This window comes from Balaenoptera physalus, assembly GCF_965194825.1.
Source record: "Balaenoptera physalus genome assembly, chromosome: 6".
In the NCBI taxonomy this organism is placed as follows: domain Eukaryota; kingdom Metazoa; phylum Chordata; class Mammalia; order Artiodactyla; family Balaenopteridae; genus Balaenoptera; species Balaenoptera physalus.
Window position 1 is genome coordinate 21,962,941 of NC_138885.1, and position 15,913 is coordinate 21,978,853.

General features: G+C 45.7%; 1 protein-coding gene across 1 annotated transcript in view; it reads left to right on the forward strand.

Moving 5' to 3' along the window:
- The window catches only part of LOC309662762 (uncharacterized protein), a 254,989-nt gene extending 239,287 nt beyond the window's left edge, over positions 1-15,702 (forward strand). The window contains exons 3-4 of the mRNA XM_082465952.1: positions 497-6,011; positions 7,552-15,702. Of these exons, the coding sequence (XP_082322078.1) occupies positions 497-507 (11 nt within the window). The 3' untranslated portion in view covers positions 508-6,011; positions 7,552-15,702. The remainder of the gene's footprint in view (positions 1-496; positions 6,012-7,551) is intronic.
- Positions 15,703-15,913: the final 211 nt, after the last annotated feature.

The following is a 15,913-nucleotide window of genomic DNA, read 5'->3' on the forward strand; positions in this document are numbered from 1 at the left end:
GGGGATGGGCAGAACAGGGGAAGCAGTCCCCCAACTTTCCTCTTCTCACTCTACGATCCTGTGCCTTGGCAAACGGGACTCACCCACACACACCCAAAGCCTGGAGAATGGTGCCTGGCACATAGTAAGGGACAAGTCAGTGCTGGCCATTATTCCCTCAGTGGTATCTTCATCCTCTGGTCTGGGGCCTGCTTGATGCTGTTTCTCCAGAGAATGAATAGAGAGCTCTTTTCTCTCTGTTGCAAACCATAGAGAGTTGGTTTGGAGACATGGAACTAGCTGCTGGAGCAAAACCTGGTATAGTTCCTCACCCACATAGTTGGCTGTGACCATGGTCAAGTTATGAGGGTAACTCCTGCTTGGTGAACTGCTGAGTTAAATGACTCCGAACTGGACTATCTTTCTGCTAAGAAATGTGGAGACTGACCCTGGATCAGGAGAACTTATGAGCTGTTTGATCAAGAGATCAAGAGAGGATTTGTGCTGTTTTCTGCAGGTGCCTTCTGACTGCGGGACACCCCGGTTCAAACAGGAAGCAGCACAGGACGGAAGGAGAGCCACCGGGCTGATTATTTTCCATTAGCACACCCACCTGCCCTCCAGGCCCTGAGCCGGCTTCTCTCTTCCCCACCCTGCTCTGCGCTCATTGGGCCTGACTCCAGAGGACTGTATCACCCAGGTCTCCTTGCCAGCTGCTTTCCAGGTGGGTTTAGCAAAATGGAGAACACAGCAGGAGGTCCAAGGGTGGGAGGAGAGAGAGGTTGGGTTATGTCTCTGTCCTGACTCTCTAGCAGTGGCTGTGTCCCTCCATCACTGCAATTCCCACTGGGCAGCCATCCTTCAAGGCTCCAGCTCCCAGTGGGCTCCTACTTCCACACACGACTTCCTCCTTGAGTCCCCTCAGCCCTAGCGTGGTATGGCTTCCTGCTGGTGGCTGGGCACCTCACCATCCTTGGTCTGTTCCCTCAACCTGGCCCATACCTGAATCAGGAATCCTCTCACGAGAAGCATCTGTGATGGTTTGTGAGCTGCCTACTGGCTGACCCTGACTTACTCATAGGCTGTTCTAATCAACCCCTACCTAGCAGGGGCTCAGCCAAGAATCTTGAATGGAACAGCTCTGTGGCATTTTCGGTATCCCAGAGGGCATGACTCATATGTTCTTACGTTAATACGATGCTACTCTGTGTGTGTGTGTTGCATGTACATGATGGGCCCTAAAACTTACTTCAAAGATACAGGTATTCTACAGTAGATTTCAAAGCCGAGAGATATTAGAAAGGACCATCAGTATCATGCATGGCCTTGTCCTCCACAAGTCATCAGAAATATAATATATCTTGGTCATATTTAATCTTAGAGAGGTCATAATAGTGAGGATTCACTCTCACTACATCTTGGGTTTACAGAATAATTCCAGACACTCAGTGTTTCTAGGTTTTTATTAGATCCTGTCCATTTTGGACTGAGGACTTCATCCCATTTTATACTGCCATGGTGTCAAATGAGGAAACGGAGACATTAGGGTCCTGGTGTCTTAGCCCCTCAAGATGCCATTGTGCAGCCATGACTTGTTATTCCTCGTCTGTCTCTCTGGAGGCTTCCTTGGCTGTTGTCCTTAACACTGGGCCGTACTTGAAGCAAAGTGCGCCGAAGGGAAAGTTGGCTTTGAAACTGTGGACTTATTGAGGTTAGAGTGGTTTCCTGTCCCCATTAAGAACCATATCTGTCACACACATTGACAGAGGATTCTGCTTCTCAGAGTTCTGCCTGGTAAGAGGACATGGAGATATATGGGATTCCCACACCCCCCAGTGCCCCCGAAGGAAATGAGTTATTCCCAGAAAGCTCCAGCTTCTTTCATATGGGAGACATATTTTGACGCACATATCTTGAAGTCCGTCTGTCAATCTGGCTTTGTTTAACTTCCCTGAGAAGCAGTGCTATGGGAAAGATGGTTAAATGTTTCCAAAACATGTTTTGAAAAGAAGCCACCAGAAGGAGAAACAATTTGCCAAAAATAAGTCACTCACCCATCGCAGAGTTTCTGTTGTTGTTTGCTCAAAAGAAATGAAAACCCCAAACCCTCAAACCCAAGTGTGGCCCAGATTTTATGGCCTGACCTGAGGAGTTTCATTTAGAAGGACATAACACTGTTATTTAGGGCTCTCGGGGTTCACAGTGGAGAACAACGACGGCCAAGGGTATGGTGAGAGCGGCAGGCTGAACTGCAGGAACCTTGGCGCTTGTTACTCCCCCTTCCTTTCTGCTCAGCTGTCCCAACCCCAGTCTTGCTCCCTCTTCAGCTGCGAGCTGCAAACAACTGCCCTTGTTCTCAGGAAGCAGCAAGGACCCTTTCCCATTGATTCCAACATGCTTTGCGCTTGTCGACCTTCTCTGATGTCAGAGTTATGACTCTGTCCCTTCTCTGGTCCCTTCTCTTTGGCAACTCCTTGGCCCCCCCTTTTGGAATTCAGCCTTTCTTTTGTTCTGACGCTCATCTGTGCTTGACCCTTAAGTGAAACATCCCTGCTCCAGCCCTGGGTGTCTGGAACCTCACCATCTGGGCTCCCATGCTTCCTCCTGCCTCCACCAAGTGTGCGTGTGGGATTGGGGTGGGGAGGGGTTAGCTTCTATTCTTGGCCTCAAAAACTATAATTGGTTCCCCACGATAAGAGAAATGCAAATTGAGACAATGAAATACCATTCACATCTACCAGCTTAGCAAAAATTAAGTCTGATGACAACAGGGATGGTGAGATGTGGGCATAAAGGAACTCTGGTGGGAGTGTAAATTGGAACAGTCGCTTTGGAGAACAATTTGGCAATACCTACTGAAGTCGAAGATGTGCTCCTGCTATGAAATATCAATTCTGCTCCTGGGCATAAAGCCCAGAGAAGCTATCATATATGTGTACAGATTTGTGTTGTGTATATATGTATAGTATACCTGTACATGTATATACACACATGGATGCACATGTACATATATGTACATATATATACACACATACACAAAAGAGTACTGATCACACAGCCCACAAGCTATGGTTTATGAATGTGTTCATGGAATTGAATACTATACTATGCAGAAGTTAATGTAAGTGTACTAGGCTTCTTATCAAAAGGTATAAATTCTAAAACATTGTTGAGTGAAAAAACAAGTTGTAAAAGGATATATGTGTGTGACATACATATACATAATATATATAGATGTAATTTATATTAAAGTGTAAAAACTTGATTTTTATTAATACACTCATGTTTATTAAAAAACAAAAACATACATGGGAATGATCTAGGCCAACTGTAGGTTAATAGTTCCTTTGGGGAAGGAAAAGGGAAGGTTGAAGAAATGGAACTATATCTGAAAGGAGAGAGAAAGAGGTCTGAAGCAAGTTTGGTAAAATATGTGTAATCTTGGTGATGGGCTTATAAAAGTCTAGTTTATTATTTTCTTTATTCAATATGATTGAAATATTTCCCCTTTACAAATTTAAAATAATAAGAAAACTATTTCTCGGGCTTAAATATTGTCTTGGGTAAGTGACACTAACTTGAAGAATCACAGAAGTAGACTCTCAGGTGGGGAGAAGGCCTTTGAGAACATCTGGTCAACCTCTGTCTGGTTCCAGAATCTCCTCTATGACTTGCTTAAGGCCCTGTGTGAACCCCTGTTCTGACTCGGATCTCCAACCACTGGAGCTGCCCCCCAAATGGAACTCTTGGAAAGTTATTGCCTACATTGAAAGCGGTCTCCTGCTGGCGTCAGGCCATTGGTCCCAGGTCTGAGCCTCCACCCTCAAGATTCCCACCACAGCGGCCCTTGGAGCTGCTTGGAATCAGGGGACTTGGGGCCAGCCTCGCAGCGGGGCTAGGGAAGGAAAGGAAGCTGAGGGGGCAGGAGCTCACCCCCAGGCGTTCCTCTTTGGACAGGCTGGCTCGTGAAGGGACTTGCCAGGACTGGACCTCTGAGAGGAGGAAGCCCGGCTCTCAGGGCAAAATTCCGTTGACGAGCAACAAACTCTGCCCCTGCACTGCTGCTTTCCCAGGCTCACTTCCCCAAATGTGGGCACGTGAAAAGTTGCACCCGCCTGGCCGCAGCACCCTGGGATCTTTAAGACCAGGCCAGCAGAAGGGTGGGATCGGAGTCAGTGACTCATGGGGACCATCCAGTGTGCCCTCCTCTTCCCGGTCTTTTGTGAAGTCAGCTGGAAAAGGAGGTCACATGCCTGATTCCCCTCCATCCTGGCCAGCCTTAAAAAGAAAGTCTGCCTCCAAAAATAGCTTCCTCCGAGTCTCTTGTGCCCTATTAAAATATAGCCAAACTCTTGTGTCCTGTTAAAATGTGGCCAAACTCAAGCCTGACAAACAGGTAGGAAAATGTTTTATAGGCACAGTGAGAACCTACCCTCCATATGGCAAACAAAGCAGTGACTGCCTGAATTTTTTAGGACCACCATCACTGTACTTTTGATGAGCTGGGTTTTTTAAATTCTGATATTTTTAGGTGCTTTTCTTTTTTTTTTAAGGAGAAAATGGTAAAGGGTTTGGTCCCCCAAAATTAGCTGCCAGGGTGAGATCTGGAATTAGCTCAACTTTGGCCTAATTTCTTTCGTTCTAATTGTTTTGGAAGGAGAAGCTTGAGATGGTTGAGAACAGCTGCAGGTTCTTTCTCATTGATGTCCTCAGTGGAGTAGGGAGACAGGTGATGGTACAGTGGCTGTAAGCTTGGCTGCTTGGTGGTCTCTAGTTATAGGTTCAATTCTGTTGATCAGTGATTGCCAGACTTTGTTGTGTGTAGGTTCCCCTGGGAGCTTGATGCAATGGGAGCCATGTCCCAGGTGCACCCTAGACCAGTGGAACCGGAATCTTTGGGAGTGGGACCCAGGCATCTGTACTTTTAAAAACTCTGCAGGTGATTCTAAACAAGGGTGAGAATCAGTGTTATGCCTTGAAATATGTGGGAGGTGTTCTTGGGATCCTCCTGGGTGTTGTGAGAAACCGCAAACACCAAGGATTTCATTACATTCAAAATAACATTAAGAACACTTGAGGGTTTGCCATTAACCAGGCACTGTCCCAAATGTTTTCTGTAAATTATCTAACACAAATTTTAAAACAGCATGCTGAGGAGGTAGTTTATTTATATCATAGAAGAGGAAACTGACCTTCAAATAGGTTAAGGAACTTTCCCAAGGTGATGCAGCAGAAATGCCATTCCAGGGACACTGACCTCAGAGTCTGAGCTTGGCTCTGATGATATTTACTAAGGTGGGAAACTCTCTCTCTCTCTCACACACACACACAATTTAGTAACATTTTCAGTAATAAGTATTTCTTAAAAAGGTCTTGCCAATCGATTTCTTTCCAGTTGCTCTTCAGGCATCTGAATTCTCAGGGCACCACAGTTCCTGAGCTTTGAGTATGAAAGTTTCACTGAGTTAACATATCAAGGCAAGGGAGGCATCACGACTGGTATTTGGGTACAAAGGGTCAGAAGTTGCTTTCATCACTGCCCTCAACTGAAGGGTGGAGAAGACAGTGAGGTGAACCCCCACTTTACTTCCAGGAGGCCTGGAAAGTTGAGGCCATTTCTCATTTTTAAGAGGGTATTATGAAGTAATGCAAAGGATGGATGAGATCAGCGTTTGTTTTAGTTTTTCCACCCATGAGCTGTGCAATGTTGAGCAAGTCACTTCCTCTCTCTGGGCTCAGAAAAGCTCTCATCTGAAAAAGAAGAAAACTGAACCAAGTGTTTGCTAAAAGGCCTTCCAGCTTTAACTACGATCCAAAGGATAAATATCATCACAGCAGCCTTCCCGATTCTGAGGTCTCAGCAGACCGGTCTGTTGCCACGGGTCCATTTATTCCTGCCTGAGCATCATATCTGCAGGATTGATGTCCCCAAGTGACTGACAATCTTGCTAACTTACAGTGAGGGATCCTTCTTCCCTTGGAAAGTTTGCATCTGCCATCTGGGAGGAGTCCTCTGCCCCAGCCCAGGGAAGGTGGCTAGGTGAGCATGGGGTCAGGTCAAAGATAGAGGGACGGCCTCAGAAAACATTTCCTCAGACCATGCTGTGGATATTGACTGCCCAGTGACCATTCCCTCTTTCCAGCAGCACCCCAGTTCCCTTCCAGGGATTTTTCTTTTCTCCGTCGCGTTTAGGCTTTGGGACTGGTTGGTCCAATACATCCCCTCGTATGTTATAAGTGAAAGGCTCCTCCTAATGGAGCCTTCCACTGAGAAGGAAGCAAATGAGCTCATCTTGCTCCACTGTACTCTCTCTCCCAGGGCTTTGCTTCTTGAATGGGAGTAATGGCTGGAGTTCATTTATACTGGGGACAGGACCCAGGTGAGGCTGTGTTGTAGCTTCTATGACCAAGACCTTCGCAGGTGGCCGGGGTCTCATCTGTTCCAAGCCTGGTTTGCCAGCCCCTGTGATCTTCTGTGCTTTTCTGTATATTTTCCCTTCCAATAAAGCATACCCCATCCCTACCTCCCTTTTTTCCTGAAATAGTCCAGTGTCAGTTGCTGTGTTGCAGTCAAAAACCTTGACAGATGAAGGTCCTGGTTAGACCTATGGAGCCCTCCTTGCCTCACCCAGGGTGCACCCCTCTAATGATGAGGCTCTGTCATCGAATTGTCTCTCTCTCCCCTGGGGGTCATGGGTAAACACTGCCAACCTGTGACCCTGCTGGTTTTCCTTTCTCCATGAACTTGGCCTCTTTCTGTTTATACAGAACTTTCCCAGGCAGCATATTTTCTGAATCCAATTGTATTTCAACCCTGTCACCTTGAAGGGAGCCTTAGGTGTTCCCAAACTCCTTGGGCACACACTTGCAGAAACTCTTTTAGGTTATTTTCCCCCCCTTTCTCTTAGTATAATAGCTAACCTCATCTACTTGTGCATGAATTTCACCAACCTAACGTTCCAAGGGCAACTGTCTTTCAAGTTCTTGGAAGTCAACTTCACTTCTCTTCCTCATGTACCATCTAGATACTTACATTTGTCTTGAAATGATTAATAGCCCTTTGAAAATTCTGTCTTCCATGCTTCCTGACTGTGGGTAGCCTCCTTTGTTCAAGCTCACGTATCATCTCTTTATTATGCTCTGTGTCCCGAATGACGAACCAGAGGAGGCTAAGCTATGAGAAGCAGGTTTCTTGCCTTTAAGGGTTTAAAACCTATTGGAGGTGAGATTTGTATACATGAAATAATTATAGGACAACCTATACCTCTGAGGACTCCCCAGTGGCCTCTGACAATGGTTTTCACACTGTGTTTCCGGAGGCCTCCTGTTGTGTGATGTGCATCCCCCCATACCTGAGGGTGGGGTGGTGAGAAGGGGCCCACCTGTCATTCTGTAGGATGTCGTTGGAACCGAGTTATCCAGCAGTTATCAAGGCAGAGCTATCTGCCTTGAGATAAACACAATAATAAGCCGCTGACAATCTTGCTCACTTGCAATAAGGGATCTTTCCTTCCTGGGGAAAACGATTTGTATCTGCCATTGGGGAGGAACCCCCTGCCCCACCCAGGGAAGGTGGATTGGAATTGGAGGGGCGGCTAGGTGAGCATGGGGTCAGGTCAAAGGCAGAAGGACAGACTCAGAGGACATTTCCTCGGACAAGGGTTTGGGGACTGCAGGATCCAATCTTTTGTTGGTGTACAGGGTCCTTCTTGATCTCGCCATGGCTACAGATCCAGACCCACGTCCTGCTGCCCAAACCCTGGGGGCTTTCCTGACTCCTGGGCCTCTGTGCTGCCCTGCCCTAACGTGTGCAGCTCTCTATGCTTTGTGTGCCTCATCAGCACCCCGGAAACCATACCCCACCTCAGTGATAAACTCTGAAGACAGAAGCCATATTTTATCTGTATGGACCCCCAGTAACTAAGTGAGGACCTAGCACATGCTTCTTGAATTAAGAACTGGATTCGAGGTGCCATCTGTAAGCATTATCAGAACTAGAGATGGGGAAGATCTTTACAGGCCGAGGTGGTCTGGGAAGACTTCCTAAAAAAACAATCAGGCTTGTATTAGGTCTTGGGAAATGTGGCATATTTAGATTCATGGAAAGGAAGAAGGAAGGCATTTCAGGCATGGAAAGCATCGCTGACCAAAGACTCAGAGCAAGGTTTATGAATATCCCATAGAGCAGTAAAGAGCTGCAAGAAAGAATTGACAAGAGTATTTCAAATACACCCATGTCTGGACCCCACTGCCGACCAAATGAACCAGAGCCTCCGGAATGTGCCTGGGCCTTGGCACTTTATAGCTTCCTTGATGGGTCTAGTGTGCAAAAGGGCTGAGGACAGTCCCGGGACCATCAAGTCATATAGAAGGGGTGTAAGAAAGGCTGGGTTTGAAGAATGGAGACTCCTGATGGAATCTCTTCCATTCTGGGCCAGGAGTTTTGGACTTGGGCCAATGAGTATGAGGGTGCTTTCACCCTCCGGTGCTTTTCATGTTTCACAAACTAGTTTTTATGGCAGGTTAATCTGGTTCAGATTCAAAATGAGGGGAGGGAGTGGGAGGCTTGGAAAAGCGGAGAGCAGGATGACACAGAGTTCCGGGAGAGAGGTCTGTGCTCTCCGGTAGGGGAGCAGAAAAGAGAAGATGAAGTCAAGAAACGTAGGACAGAAAGAATTAATAGAACATGGTGGGATGAAAAAGTGAGGACCTGTTTTCTAATTAGCTGTGGCAGCAATGAGAGAAATCTCTCTTTATATGGATAGTCCCAAAGTTACACAGGCGAGGAAGTGGGGAATGGAATCAAATCTCCACGCCCACACTCGTCCCTCCTCCAGAGTTCCTGGATATTAGGAACTCATCCCTTCCGTTGATCTTAACCATCCTCTAAACTGTCATTGCATTCAGTTCCCTCATTCCTTCCTTGAGAAGCTTTCTGGAAGGGGAGTCTACACTGGTGGCCTCACTCCCTCACCACCCACCATCTCTCTAATGCCCCACAATCTGTCATCTACCCAAAATCTCTCTTGATGGTCCCCAGTGGTCTCCCACATTCAAAAATCCAGTGACTTTTACCCCAAGCCTCATCCCACTCTACCCTTTGGCTACATTTAACTCCTTCATAAAGCTTGACACTCTTGGCTTCTGGACCAGTGGATGCTTCACTCAGATGCTCTTTCTCTCATTTGCATTTTTCCCTTCCACGTGTGCCAGATTCACCCAGGACCCATCCTTGGGCCCTTTCTTCATTTTCACTCTCAGCACATCTCAACTCTTGCCCAGGTTTCAAATTTTCATTTCCAATAGGCAGCAGGATATCGTCCACCTGGATGTCCCATCTATGCCCCATACTCACCGCCATTACCATCAACAGTGTTTGCAAAGTCCTTTATTGCTTAGAAAGTGCCGTACCCCCAGTGTTTGACTTGAGCTCCATCACCCTCCCAACCCTGCTTCTTTCACTTTGTTCTTCCCTGAATTTGAATCTTGGCTTTGTTCGTTGCTAACTGAAGCCTCAGTTTCCCAATCTTTAAAATGGGGATAATAATAATACCGGTATCATAGGGGTGTTGTGAGCCTTAAACAAGAAATGTGTTGATATGTGAAAAAGCCAAGCTCACTATCACAGCACTACTTCTTCTTCCTTGAAGGCAGGATCTACTTTTTGTTTTGTTTGTTTGTTTTTCTCTCTAACCCCCAAAGGAAATCCTCCTAAAATAATGGAATGAACAAATTCCAAACACCAGAAAGAGAAGTTGCCTTGATTTGCCTTGATGATTTGAGTAAATTTTGAGGAAGTGACAAATTTCAACCAAACTGGGGCTGAGCTTATTTTTCCTTCAGAGTATCTTCTCAAGGGTCTGAGGAAGCTGTAAGTGTTTTGGGTGAGGCGTCACTGGAAGGGCTGAATTTCTGACAAGGTTGACTCTGTGTGATGTACAAAGAAGGCAATATGAGTGCCTTTGTTATTGCTGGCTTTGCGTGTCAAGGCGAGGTTCTATCTTATCAAGGGGTATCAAGTGTTTGTAAGCCTCTGAGTTGGAAGATTTGATGGCAAGATTTTTACTGTCTAAGCTAGTCGACTAATATCTGTCAGTTTTGATTTATGAGTTGTTTTAGATCTGTGAACTGCTGGGCAACCTGATCCATGACTTGCTACTTGGATTTCTCCCTCCAAATATTTGGGTGGGGGGAGGGGAGAGACAGCTGTAAACTAATAAGGTCCTAAGGAGTACGGTCAATAATCAGTTCCCACGACAGAGCTATAGGTGACTTGCTTGTTATATAATGTTCTAGCATAACCGTGAAAAATTACTCAGCCTTCAGACCTAAAATGCATCTAGAATTAATCCGGAACTGTGAACATCAGCTGGCCTTTCTTTAATGCATCATTCTTAATTTACCTTTATTTACAATAGTTGTTTGGAACATTGTGATCAATGCTTGTTGGACTTGGTTCCAAAAGAAGGTGACTGACTGTTTTGTTTGAAATTCTTTGGTAGACATTGTGAAGGTATTGGATCAAGTGTGGTATAAAGTAAGGAAGTAGACGATATATATATATATATATATATATATATATATATATATATATATTTTTTTTTTTTTTGCTTCATGTATGGGAAAGCAAGAGGCAGTTTTCCAAAAGCTGCTTAATCACATTCTGTGATTGTAGTTATGTATTTTCACATGTGGGTGGATTTCCAATGAAATTGACATGAATACTTGGTATTGGTGACCAATGGACTGTGGAGATAAGTGAGCAGATAATGTCAGGATAAGCTGGAAACAATTTTAAGTTCAGTTTCAGTGACCTTTGTTATTCCTTGCATCAAGAGGCAAAATCTCATCCCTTGAATCTATGTGGCCCTGTGACTTGTTTTCTTAACTCATAAATTGCAGCAGAAGCTGTAAAACTCTGGAGCCTCTATGGCCTCTAATTCTTAAGAGGCCATAACAGCTTCGGCTCTTGTCTTCTTGGAACACCGCCCTGAGTCTGCCCCGTGAAGAAGCCACATGGAGCAGAGACAAGCCATCCCAGCTGAGGCCCCCTGGGCCCACCAGCTGAGAGCCAGCCTCAACCTGCAGACATAGGACTGAGGCTCTATTGGGTCATCTGAGGCTGTGTCCAGCCCCAATCAAGCTCCAGATAACTGCAGCCACATGACTGACCCCAGGTGAGATTGGGGGAAGAGTTGCCCTGCTGAGCCCAGCTCAGATTGCTAACCCAGAGACCCATGAGCAAATCAGAAAAATTTTGAAGGTTGTTTTAAGCCACAAAATTTTGGGATTGTTTGTTACGTAGCCATAGGTAACTGATAGAGAGGAGAAAACTGAGAAAGCGGGCAAGTACTATTACTTTTAAATGGTAACTTTACTGAGAAAGAAAACCTAAAATACATTGGACAGTGACTTGTTAGATCCCAGAAGTTTAGAGCAGAAGGGACTTCCGAGGGCACCCCTCTGATGCTTCTGATTCTTTTGATTCCTACCACTATTTTCATGGGTGCATGTTTTGCCATCCCTATGACATGAGCTGCTCTTGAGAGCTGGGGCCAGGTTTTCTCCTTCTTGGTGTCCCTCCAGAGAGCTCAGAGCCCAGGTCTTACACAAGCTCTCAGTAAATCTTTGTGGCTTGCTGGGTTATATGGGAAGTGGCAGGAAGGTCCTGGGGCCATGAGTTCCCAAGGGGTTAGACCCAAGTCCTGCCAGCTGCTTGGATTTGTTTGTGGTTTAGGCTTGTTGGTCATCTTACATACTTTTGCAGGGTGTGTTTTAGAGATACTGGGTTTGAGATGCCAAGGATGGCCTGACTGTGCACATTTGCAGGCTGGTACCCAGGAGGTCAGAGGAGACAATCTTTAGCTCTTTAGAACCATATTTTATGTGCCACTTACTATTTTTTATAATGGTGGTCTTACTGATGCCTTAGTCCAAACAAATGGACCAAGTCATTTCTGTCATCTGTATCCATAAAGGACATTGAATTGAAACTCAGAAGTCTGGTCAGTTCAGAACCCAGAATCCTAGGCTTCAGGAACTTTCTACTAGAGGGACCCAAACTGCTGGTTTACCATACACAGTTAAGGAAAGTGTGACAGTCATCAGCTTAGGGGTGGTTAAGAGTAACAGTTCTTCCAAGACTCTTGCAAAGTGTTTTTAACTTTTCTAAGAACTTACATAAGATTTGATCTTCACTGCAGAGCTCGGGAAAAAGAAGGGTTTACTGTCTATATTTCCAGGGCAAGAAAACAAGGAAGCAAGTGTCAGTCCTGGGATGAATCCCCAGATACTCTGGCCATCAGTTCAAGTTCGTTCCTACAGACCAGGCCGTCTCAGTGACCTGCAGAAGGTGGCTTTGGACACTGTGACTCTATTACATGCCTGGCCAATTGTGTTATACTGAGTCTGGGATTTCGATTCTGTACCTCTGGTAGACGTGAGACGCACTGTCCATATGTCCTAGGAAGGATTTGACCTTCAAGAAAGGACATGCTGCCCAGCTATGAAACAGCCTCCAGCACTGAGCTCCTCCAGGGTCAGCCTCTGCTGCTGAGAGCTGCCTTGCCCAAGGTCAAACCCTTCCTAGGACAATCTGTATCTGATGACTGAGCAAGATGGATTATAAATGTCTAGTCATTTTGGCAGAAGACTTAAGTAGACATTTCTCCAAAGAAGACGTACAGATGACCAACAGGAACATGAAAGGATGCTCAGCACTGCTAATTATTAGAGAAATGCAAATCAAAACCACAATGAGGTATCACTTCACACTGGTCAGAATCTCCATCATCAAAAAGTCTACAGATAATAAATGCTGGAGAGGGTGTGGAGAAAAGGGAACCCTCCTACACTGTTGGTGCGAATGTAAATTGGTGCAGCCACTATGGAGAACAGTATGGAGGTTCCTTAAAAAACTAAAAATAGAGCCACCATATAATCCAACGATCCCACTCCCAGGCATATATTCAGAAAAGACGAAAACTCTAATTAAAAAAGATACATGCACCCCAATGCTCATAGAAGCACTATGTACAATAGCCAAGATATAGAAACAACCCAAATGCCCGTCAGTAGATGATTGGTTTAAGTAGATGTGGTATATATATACAACGGAATATTACTCAGCCATAAAAAGAATGAAAGATTGCCATTTGCAGCAACATGGATGGACCTAGAGATTATCATATTAAGTGAAGTAAGTCAGAGAAAGACAAATATCATCACTTATATGTAGAATCTAAAAAATAATACAAATGAATGTATATAGCAAAACAAAAATGGACTCATAGACATAGAACACAAACTTATGGTTACCCAAAGGGAAAGGGATGGGGTAGGGATCAATTAGGAGTATGGGATTAACAGACACAAACTACTATATATAAAGTAGATAAGCAAGAAGGATATACTGTATAACACAGGAGACAATATTCAATATCTTGTAATAACCTATAATGGAAGATAATCTTAAAAAATATATAACTGAATCAATCACTTTGCTGTACACCCGAAACCAGCACAATGTTGTAAACCAGCTATACTTCCATTTTAAAAAAATGTCCAGCCAGTTTGGACTGACATGAGACAACTCTGACAAGCAGTATTTGATCTAGAACTTTTCGCCAGGTTGGTAGAAGCTTGGTCATGCATGTCTGCCTTCTCCCTTTGTTCAATCTTGCTCTGCCCCCTTCTTTCCACAGGTGTGGATCCCTAGTAAACGTCCTGCCCCTCACGCCCCATCTTAGCATCTGCTGCCGGAGACCCGGCCTGCTACAGTACCCTCTCTATTCACTCCCGTTTGACAGATATCACTGTCACGGTTTATAGGATGCAGACACAGTCCACTGACATATTTTGATTGACCTGTATGATGTTTACAAAAATGAGTCAAAATACAAAAATTGGGATATCACACATAAACTCTGAATTTCCAACTTCTATTTTAAAAAGTAGATGATATGGCAGCACTGGCCCTTTGTTCCTGCCAGTGTTGGCTGGAGCTGAACAGTGGCTGCTCCCTTTATTGAAAAGAGTTCTCCAGCTAGTCACAGCCCCCAGAACTTCCTACTGACTTGTACCTGTCCACTTCTTTCATTTATATTACCTGTCTGACCCCTATTGACATCTGCGTTTTGCCCTTGACAAAGATAAATGGATCAAGAGGTGGAAAGAGGAATCTTCACCACCCCACCATATCTTACCCATCCTACATGATCTGGGCCTTCAGGAATCGGATTCCCCTTAGTTCAAGGCCGGAATAGGCTTTTTCATGGACTCTGGGATTTTGTTAAGTAGTCAGGGTCCCCACTGCTGGTCCAGCCTTGCCTTATCCTCTGCCACTGGCCACCTATAGCAGAAGGTATTTTCATCAGTGAGGTTCACATCAGATACCTCGCACACCATTTATTTCTCTTTAAAAATATAATTTTTCCACTAGAAAAGACATGCCCATTACTGAATAATTGAGAGAGGTGACCTTCCAAGGCTATTAACATTTTGCCAAAAATAAATACATCTCTCAAAGTACCCTTAGGTTAACTAACAGTCAACCCCTTAAGCTAAGGGAAGAGAATAGGCAGGAACCCCTCAAACGACCCCCCCCACCCCTCCCCTCTCACTACCAATGCTGCCTGTGGCCAGATGTCCAGGGACAACCAAAAGTCCCTTTGCCAGCCAAGTCTGATCCCTGCCTCCCAAAATAAAAATTGCTGCTGCTGCTTTGTGGAGGCGGTAATTATAAGAAACCCAATTATATAGCAAATTATATGTATATAATATATATAAAAGACTCAATTATATAACAAATTGCTTTGGAATTATTTAAATTGTGTATTGGCAGGAATCGTATATTTGAATATAATGAGTTTCATTGATCATAAAAGTGTCTTCTCCGAGCTGATACAATAACTGCCTCTGTCTGCTGATTGCTGCTTGAAATACCAGCCAGCTGGAAGACTCCAAAAACTTAGATTGTTTGCATCCTATTCAGATACATAAGGGGATTGGCTCCCTTTGTAGCTTCTGTTCCTGGGTGATAAGGATCCCTAGAATAGATCCTTGGCCCCAACATGGGGCAGCCGCTCTGGCACAGCTTCCTGCCAGGGCAGGCAGGGCTGGTGCCCAAGGAATAAGTCTGGTGCAGGGCTGGGGGCCCTGCAGTCTGCAAGCCAGAAGGTCCCCTTGGCATGGGGAGCTGGAGGGTGCCCCAGACCTCCTGGCATTTACTTCTCTTTTTTTCCCCCACCTGCTCTGCCCACCTGGGGAAGGAAGAGTATGTCTGTTTGATGGGCTGTGTGCTGCGCTAAACTCTCCATGGCTTTCCTCAAGGCCTGGCACTCAGGGGCGGTGCATGCCAGGAGTGTGTTGGAATGTCCATTTGTCCTGCATGAATCATTAGTGGGGAGTCGCTGCAGGCTGGCACAGACCTGCCAGGTTGAATGCAGAGGAGAATTAGGAGTTCAAACCCCTCAGCCCTTGAACTGGCCGCTCTCACACCCAGAGCACCTGCCTGGACCAGGAGAGGACCTTGGCAGCCAAAGGCATTCCGGTTTTCCGAGGCGGGCCTCAAGGAAACCTTGACAAATAAGGGTTACACTTTTGGCCACTGTGGTCTAGTCCAGGAATCAGCAAATTTTTTCTGTAAAGGACCAGATGGTAAATATTTTAGGCTTTGCAGACCACAGATTTCCCTGCTGCTGCTCTCCTTCTTCCTCTCCCTCTTCTCTCCCTCCTCCTCCCTCCCCTCCCCTCCCCTCGCCCTCCCCCTCCTCCCCTCCCCTCCCCCTCCCCTCCTCCCCATTCTCCCCTCCCCCTCCCCTCCTCCCCATCCTTCCCTCATCCCCATCCTTCCCTCCTCCCCATCCTTCCCTCCCCTCCCCCTCCCCTCCTCCCCATCCTCCCCTCCTCCCCATCCTCCCCTCCTCCCCATCCT